Here is a 9,873-nt window from a genome sequence, read left to right on the forward strand (position 1 = left end):
TCTACACAGAACAACATCTTTATGACAAACCCACACTTAATCAATTTAACCATATGTTTACCTACAAAGAAAAACATCTTCATTAAGTTCCAGTGCAAGTTAGCCAACATTTCATCAATGTCATACATGATAGTCTTGCACATCAATTCACAATCAAATATAACAATATGTGCCTATAATTAGATAGAAGATTTATTAGCAAAGCACATGTTAGATGGAAACTGTGTGATGACTTACTGGTGGTGAGGTTTATATGTCCTGCAGTGATGCGGTCGCTTACTGCTTGTTTCATAGCCATAAATTCCGGGGTCCCGTGGAATTTAAAATACTCTTCTATCGCCGAATCGTTATTGAGAACACTGGTCGAGTACTCGTCACAATTCGCAAAGAATCGTAACATAATGTTATCTATGGTAGGTTGGGTGCTATTACTTAAGTCATCTGTCATCTTCCGCCCTGTGACTCCCTGCTCAAAATATTTGGAACTGTCCTGTGTCCTCTTCTTGTATGTAGCGTAGTATCGGATGCAGTCCGAAGCTGGTTGTAGGAGCGACTGGAAGCGGGAAAGGAACCGTTTGCCTAGTGTGTATTGTTCCCGTTTGCCGCGGGAGGTGAGCTGGGCGTTCAGGTCCATTGGGAATTGGTTGCTCCATGTGTTTATGAAGGAACTTTGCGAAGCCAGATGTGAGCTCCGCAGTTTAGGCACCAGAGAAAGCATAGACGCACTAACATCTGACGACGGGTATCGGGCGCCATGCCGCAACAGCGCGTCCACATAAATGGCCGTACACGTTTTTCCGTTATGGGTGATGTTCATACCAGAGTTAACAGCGATAGCTTCGTTGGCATTTCGCTCCCAGAAATACGGTGTTTTTGTAGCAAATATCGGTTGTCCATAGAAAGTAGATTCTCCTGGTATACTGCTTATCAACGAAACACAAATCATCAGCAGGAAAATCTGAAGAAACGAAGGAGCCATATTGCTAGCGATGTGCCCACAATGTATAATTGCTGAAATCGCACCGATTAGCACCTTGTGTCACGTGTGATACGTAGGCGAATGGCACATTTACCATGTTGTGTCGGAACAAAGTTTACATTGAGACTTAAAGATCACGGAGTGGTAAGGTCGCCGATAACGCCTAATGCATGTGAAAGAAAGTTTCCCTAGAGCATAGCAAAGTTAAACTAATATGGGTTGAATTTGAACTTGTAATCATAAATAAAATTGTATTACGGTGTACATATTCAGTGGGACGTTACACACAAATGGATAACGGATAAAAATATGGTCATACATTTTACATCGTTTCAACAGGCGACAGAAATATTGACATACTCAATACACGACCTATCCTACACCTCAGCAGGATCCTTACTATATATAGTTTTGATAATTTGATAAAAGGCCCGACTATATTTGATCTCGATGTACACTCCTGTAGATGTGTTTAAGTATGACACTAAGATCATCCAAAACACATACGTCAGTCCAATTCTGCAGTGCCCACCATAATCTTATACTTATAACAATTCCCTACTCTGTCTACAAGCATGGGTGTTATAAAAAAAAATGTATGTACAAAAATATTAATCATAATAAAATGTATACAGCATTTGATATAGCGCCCTATCTAGATAGAATAAGCCACTCTAAAGCGCTTTACAGTACATAGATATGCAATTAGCATAAACATTAATCAATACAATTTTGAGGAATACGCTGGAGATGCCTTTAAGACGTAACTACAAGTCCTATGCAACCCGGCTAATATTTCCCTATAGGTGTTGCCTGCGCGTGTGCTGGAGATGTATTGTGTTCTATTTGTAGTGGGACCGTGTTTCCAACGGCATCATTTATAGTGCCACCTCACCTGATGCTACAGCACAGATACCGCAACATCCACCCCAGACCATCGTATACTCCACCTGGGTTGTTGGAGTTGTGTGGGCAGGAGAAAAACACTTTCTCTGAAAATCCAGCCGCCTGCGTGGAAGGCCGGAGTGTTTACCACTCGACCAATCCGTCCAGTAGAGATACGAAATATACTGCCTTGATAATACACCCTCGAAATAGCAATCTGGACAGATTTAACCAAATACTTTCTACTTTTACTACTCAGCCAGTAAACAAATATATACCTGTTACAGTTGTCATTGTTCTGTACGTCCAAATGATAAGCCATGAATAATGGCATAAGACTAGAACGAAGGAAAGGATTAGGCTCCATAAACAAAATCAACTAATAGCTAATACTTCTAAACACCTTCTTCAGTTTGGTAAGTATTAATCATGAAAAGTTCGTTTTTTCACAACCAATAAAATTGTATATGTGACGTTTCAATGACTAGTACAATGTGTGCACTGTCACCTTCATCAGACATTTACCAGTGAAGCGTATGCACACAAAGGTGTACGAAATCGATGTCGATTTCGGCTACGCTGTAAGCGTATGTACTATAGTTGTTATATATGTACCGAAATGACTCGATCCAGCTACGCATTTTGTGATACTTGGTCATAGATGTGCGAGAGTCTTTGAGCCCCCTCGTCTCGATTTAGAACTGGTCCACTGCGGCGTATCCAGATGGCTTCCTTTATCTGCCGCTGGAACAGATTGCTCTCTCTCTGTCCAAAACTTTGGAGTTATCCCAGTCCATCACATGATTTTTATGTGTGGCATGGTTTGTGATTGCCGATTTATTTACGTGGGACACCGACTGCTTCTTTTCTGATCTGGTGAATTTCCTACCACATAACCCAACAGGTGACACATCCTCACTGAGCTTTGGCTGACAGACCTGTGGACTGTACTTACCCGAGTATCCTTCCACCCTTCTATTACAACTCTGATATTTAAGGACTGGTTGGAGGTTTGCCTGGCAGACCTGTAGACTGTACTTACCTGAGTATCCTTCCACCCTTCTATTACAACACTGATATTTAAGGACTGGTTGGAGGTTTGGCTGACAGACCTATAGACTGTACTTACCTGAGTATCCTTCCATCCTTCTACTACAACTCTGATATTTAAGGACACGTTGGAGGTTTGGCTGACAGACCTGTAGACTGTACTTACCTGAGTATCCGTCCACCCTTCTACTTCAACTCTGATATTTAAGGACTGGTTGGAGGTTTGGCAAGCAGACATGTAGACTGTACTTATCTGAGTATCCTTCCACCCTTCTACTACAACTCTGATATTTAAGGACTGGTTGGAGGTTTGGCTGACAGACCTGTAGACTGTAGTTACCTGAGTATCCTTCCACCCTTCTACTACAACTCTGATATTTAAGGACTGGTTGGAGGTTTGGCTGACAGACCTAAGGACTGTACTTACCTGAGTATCCTTCCACACTTCTATTACAACGTTAACTCTGATATTTAAGGACTGGTTGGAGGTTTGACTGACAGACCTGTAGACTGTACTTACCTAAGTGTCCTTCCACCCTTCTACTACAACTCTGATATTTAACGACTGGTTGGAGGTTTGGCTGGCAGACCTGTAGACTGTACTTACCCGAGTATCCATCCACCCTTGTACTACAACTCTGATATTTAAGGACTAGTTGGAGGTTTGACAGGCAGACCTGTAGACTGTACTTACCCGAGTATCCCTCCACCCTTCTACTACAACTCTGATATTTAAGGACTGGTTGGAGGTTTGGCTGACAGACCTGCGGACTGTACTTACCCGAGTATCCTTCCCCCCTTCTACTACAACTCTGATATTTAAGGACTGGTCGGAGGTTTGGCTGACAGACCTGTAGACTGTACTTACCTGAGTATCCTTCAACACTTCTATTACAACTGTGATATTTAAGGACTGGTTAAAAGTTTGGCTGGCAGACCTGTGGACTGTACTTACCCGAGTATCCTTCCACCCTTCTATTACAACTGTGATATTTAAGGACTGGTCGGAGGTTTGGCTGGCAGACCTGTCGACTGTACTTACCTAAGTATCCTTCCACCCTTCTATTACAGTTGTGATATTTTAGGACTGGTTTGAGGTTTGGCTGGCATAACTGTGGACTGTACTTACCTAAGTATCCTTCCATTTTTGTATTACGACTGATATTTAAGGACTGATAAGAGGTTTGGCTGACAGACCTGGGGACTGTTCTTACCTGAGTATCCTTCCACCCTTCTATTACAACACTGATATTTCAGGACTAGTTGGAGGTTTGGCTGGCAGACCTGTCGACTGTACTTACCTGAGTATCCTTCCACACTTCTATTACAACACTGATATTTTAGGACTGGTTGGAGGTTTGGCTGGCATAACTGTCGACTGTACTTACCTGAGTCTCTTTTAACCCTTCTACTACAACTCTGATATTTCAGGACTGGTTGGAGGTTTGGCTGACAGACTTGTAGACTGTACTGATCTGAGTATCCTTCCATTCTTGTATTACAACGTTAACTCTGATATTTAAGTACTGGTTAAAGGTTTGGCTGGCATAACTGTGGACTGTACTAACCTAAGTATCCTTCCATTCTTCTAATACTACGTTAACTCTGATGTTTAAGGATTGGTTAGAGATTTGGCTGACAGACTTGTCGACGGTACTTACAATACTCCTTCCATTCTTGTATTACAACGTTAACTCTGATATTTAAGGACTGGTTAAAGGTTTGGCTTGCAGACCTGTAGACTGTACTTACCTAAGTATCCCTCCACCCTTCTATTACAACTCTGATATTTAAGGACTGGTTGGAGGTTTGGCTGACAGACCTGTCGACTGTACTTACCCGAGTATCCTCCCACCCTTGTATTACAACTCTGATATATAAGGACTGGTTTGAGGTTTGGCTGGCAGACCTGTCGACTTTACTTACCTGTGTATCCTTCCACCCTTCTATTACAACTCTGATATTTAAGGACTGGTTTGAGGTTTGGCTGGCAGACCTGTCGACTGTACTTACCTGAGTATCCTTCCACCCTTGTATAACAACTCTGATATATAAGGACTGGTTAGAGGTTTGGCTGACAGACCTGTCGACTGTACTTACCTAAGTATCCTTCCACCCTTGTATTACAACGTTAACTCTGATATTTAAGGACTGGTTGGAGGTTTGGCTGGCAGACCTGTAGACTGTACTTACCCGAGTATCCCTCCACCCTTGTATTACAACTCTGATATTTAAGGACTGGTTAGAGGTTTGGCTGACTGACCTGTGGACTGTACTTACTTGAGTATCCTTCCACCCTTCTATTACAACTGTGATATTTAAGGACTGGTCAGAGGTTTGGCTGGCAAACCTGTGGACTGTACTTACCTGAGTATCCTTCCACCCTTGTATTACAACTCTGATATTTAAGGACTGGTTAGAGGTTTGGCTGGCAGACTTGTGGACTGTACTTACCTGAGTATCCTTCTATTCTTGTCTTACAACTCTGGAACATTCGTTTGTGTATTTAAGGACTGGTTTTACAATACGGTTCCATTATTTTATCGGCTAGTTCTCATATGGTACATTCCTTGTATCCTCGGTGATTCTGATTGAAGATATTCCTCCATTTTGTTTATTCACACAATAACTAGTTACAGATTTGGAAAGAATGTCCGCATTCTTTCATTTTCAGTTCTGCCAAATGTTTGGTCAATGTACTGATAACCTTCTGTTTGGTTAAAACTGTTTTGCCATTATCTCACGATTATTTATCCTTTCTTACAGTTTCATTTTTTGCATATCATTATTTTCCTCTCTGTTACATGTCCTTCTTCTAGATATTAGATTATTTTGCTCTTATTTTCTAACATGATGAAAACATCTTTTATTTGCTTTTCTCCTTTGTTTTCAATGTAAACAGGAAAGTAACATATTTTCTTCTCTGGATATTTCATTGTCGTAGTTAAAACATTTATCTTGATGGTTTTTGTAAATGGATATATTATATACAAATGATGTTCTAGGAACTCTTTGTAATTGTTTTTTATATACAAATTATGTATACATAAAAAAAGGATTAACTTCAATTTTGAGTTAACATCAGTGTCACACAAATGTTTCCCCAAATCTATATTGCGCGAAACCTTCTGTTAATATTATTATAGCAATCCTACTTTTTTCCGATTTCAATGTTTAATTTACGAGAACCCCATACTAGAAAACATTTATTATGGGTTTTTTTCTTTTATTTATATGTTTGTTTTAAATGAATTGGAATTGAGACTAGCCGAATTCCTTTTAGATATATCTAGGTCATCCCACATTTTTTTTAGTTGATAGGGGGAAAAAAATTGCGCATGGTTTCAAACCCAAAGTTGGGTTTTGTTAGATGATGCGAATTTCTTTAAGGATGAATTTGAATATGTTTTTCATGTTATGGAGATATAACACAAAAAACGGAATGTACTCTAAATAAACCGCGAATATGATGAGAATACACTCCGTGTTTTTGTGTTATTGCTCCATAACATGAAAATTATATTCAAGTTAATCCTTATGATTTAATGTACTATACACAATCCCTGTGGAAATCCACTTTTATTGATGGACTCTTTTCTCTTAGCAATGTTTGCGCTGCTGTATCAACCAATCAAAAGCGACGTTACAAGCGGTGACGTCATTTTTTTACGTTATGGGCTGATAACATAAATTTTTAAGCCAATGAAAATGCTTGTTACAAGCAAGATTCAATTATTAGGTTATAACGGGAAATTCTCCCAATACCTTGTATGGTGAAGAAAAGGGTTAACTTTCTGTGTTTCCTCCTAGAACTTAGTGGAAACCAGTCAATTTCATTAAAGATTTGTTCATTTTTTGTTTATATGGGTAGTCTTGTAACAATTCGTGCAGCGTCTATCTGAATATTTTCAAGATTTGATGAATTTGTTAATCCACACTTGTTCCACACTTCACGTGCATACTCTAACAAGGGTCGAATGAACGTTGAATATAGTTTTTCAATGTTATTTCTACTGAATATACATTTCATTTCACGTAGGGTAACTATATATTTTACCACTTTTTTAGTACGTTCGTCTACATGTTTGTTTCATTTGCCGTCACTGCTTAGTATTACACCAAGGTGTTTGTGGGTATCTGTCAAAAGGATAGAAGTATCGTTAAAAATAAATTGGGGTTGAAAAGGAAGATTCATATTAGAGACGATAATGATTTCAGTTTTGTTTAGAACTGAAGGACAATTCTCTAGAGTTTTTAGGTTTTTATTAATTCATTTACAATATTTTCTAGGTTTGGTGATGAGTATGAAAGAGACGTACTGCAAAAAGACGAGATAATGAGGAGAGTTCGGTTGAAATGTCGTTAATAAACAATATGAAGAATAGAGGGCCTAACACTCAACCTTGGGGAACATCGGCGTTTGTATTTTAACAGAATAATAAGAATCATGAATGAGGCCGGATGCTTACGCTCAAAACGATCGTTGGTTCTCCAATTAAGGAAACTGCCTGAAATACCATGTTAAGGTATTTTGTATATTAGCCCTCTGTGCTAAACTCTATCGAAGGACTTTGAAAAATTGCAACAAGTAAAAGCTGTATGTTCATGGTTTTCTAATGCAAACAGCATAGAATGGTACATTTTGTTGATATTAAACACGGTTTTCAAGAAAACCGTAATACAAAGCTAGTCATCTTTATTTCTACTATAAGCTAGTATATAGTTACAACACACTCTGATACTATATGTTTTGTGTTTACAGTGTGGGCGTTTGTCACGGCCAATACCTGACAACAGCAGTGTCCTATCCTCGACCCATGCAACAGTCACGCACTAGCACATAACATTTGATTAACGACGTTGGTCCCACCGGAATTACGTCATACACCACACGCGCTTTCACACAGTTCATACAGCTCTATGCTAGCTATAGAATGCCAATAGTATGTAATATTTAGACACTTATAATTATTAATGAAAGCTTTCAGCCGGACCTTTGCCACTTCAAAATTCTAGGTTAGGTTATGTACAGTGTTTGTGAGTGTTCTTATGTGGCCAAACATTCTTGTATGTTTGTTTGTATATATGTTGTTTGATTTTTTTAATCATCATCATCATCATCATCATCATCAACATCAACATCTATTTTGTTTGTACAATGTTTATATGTTTTTTGTTTGTTTTTGTTTTTAATCATCATTATCATTTATCAGAGATATAAATTGACATTGAAATGATTTCAATGATATAAGGCGTAAGTCGATATTTACGGATGGCACAACTGCACCACTTAATACTAGTGGTACCGCATTATTTCTGGTGCAAATTTTGAATAAGCACGAGGCTTGATCCGCTTAGCTAAGTTAACTATTGTACATATAGGAAAGTGTGCCAAAGACCAGATGGTTGTTTTATAAAAGTACGGGGAAAACCCGCATTGCTACCATAGAGATAAGACGGTGATTAGATTCCTGTTCATCCCACCGCACATTGTTCCTCCAGCCAGGTTATCAGCGATTGAACTCATACTTCTATATATAAGCATTTATAATTTTTAATCATATCTACGTTTATGTATAAAAGCCAAAATTTGTTTATACAATTTTTACCTTATATATTGTATAAACAGAGGGGGTGTTCCCCCTGGGTGTAGAGGTTCCGGTGGGAAAATAGAAGCAAATATCTAAAATCCTTATCCTTCTGTACAGGTGAAGGAAATTTAAATATCATTGTTCTGGGGCATACTTTTGCTAAGAGAACTCGCTGTTGCATAAACTGAGGACATGTCTCCTGGGGACAATGGGCGTGCCAAACTTTAAACTCCTCCTAAGTACGGATGAAAGGGTTTGCTATGGAGCATCATTGAGCTAAAGGAACATGTTGTTGTATAAAAATTAGAATCCATTCCACCACCTGACCATCCCCACCCCTGCCTACTTCTCCAGAACTCATAAAGAGAAAATAACTAAATTTGATCTGGAGTACCCTTGGGGCAATGGAACTTAATTCGTATAAACAAAGAGTGTCTCAACATACTATTCTTTCTGAACGGTTGCATGGATTGTCTTCATATTTTGTTTGAAATATCAATAGAGCAACAATACACACCCATGCTTCCAGAATTCGAGGCAGGTTCAAGTCACACCCTGGCAACTTGGTCCCTGCATCATATCTTGGAAATGCCGAGATGGTATAGCTGTGATCGTTTGTAAATTAATCGAAATTATGTAAGGAAAATTAGCATGAAATTAAATACGCCTTTTAGTAATAAACAATACGGAGGGGGAGGGTACTGGAGGGGGTCTCCCCCCAAAAAATTGTGTTTTCTAGAAGGTCTCAGAAGCGATTTCCCGTGTTCTGAGGATTGTTTGTATGTTTAATTAACAAGAAGAAAATAACATTTTTTAAGTATGGCCCAAAGACTTTTTTTGTGTACTGGAAAGAAAATTAAAGTTTCGGTTCAAATTCTCTATCAACAGCGTGTTTTAGAAGTCAGATGGTATTATTATAGGTGCAACCTGGTGATGACAAATGTATGAATCCACAGGGGGCTTGTTCATTATTACCTAATTTGGCGTCCCGCCCGCAAAGAGGATACGAGAGGTCCACCGTCAAAAAATAAATGTAGGGACGCACAATATCTAGTCTTCAGACATTGTACCTACAGTACAGTACTTCATGTAATAGTTTGTCGTACAAAAGAACAAATAACACCATAACATCGTTGCTGTTTAATTAATGAGTTACTCATGGCATCACTAAGTTGCTAAACAAACGGATAAGTTCAAATCAGTGCGACATCCAACACCACTAGCTATATAGTCTCGCGTTTTATAATTGTTGACTAATTCACTAGTGTAGACAATGATATATCTGAAATGTCCACGCTGATTAACTCATGTAAGGGCGTGCATATTACCAACAGTGGTACATTTGCTAAGCTATCTGGTTAAAATGGT

General features: G+C 38.9%; 1 protein-coding gene across 1 annotated transcript; it reads right to left on the reverse strand.

Moving 5' to 3' along the window:
- Positions 1-237: 237 nt before the first annotated feature.
- Positions 238-1,077, reverse strand: LOC110466319 (multiple inositol polyphosphate phosphatase 1-like; the record flags this gene model as incomplete). The annotated part of the gene is made up of 1 exon (XM_021522740.1): positions 238-1,077. A coding segment is annotated over exon 1 (742 nt), but the record flags the coding sequence as incomplete, so codon positions are not given.
- Positions 1,078-9,873: the final 8,796 nt, after the last annotated feature.

This window comes from Mizuhopecten yessoensis, unplaced genomic scaffold (genome assembly GCF_002113885.1).
Source record: "Mizuhopecten yessoensis strain PY_sf001 unplaced genomic scaffold, ASM211388v2 scaffold1647, whole genome shotgun sequence".
Taxonomy (NCBI): Eukaryota; Metazoa; Mollusca; class Bivalvia; order Pectinida; family Pectinidae; genus Mizuhopecten; species Mizuhopecten yessoensis.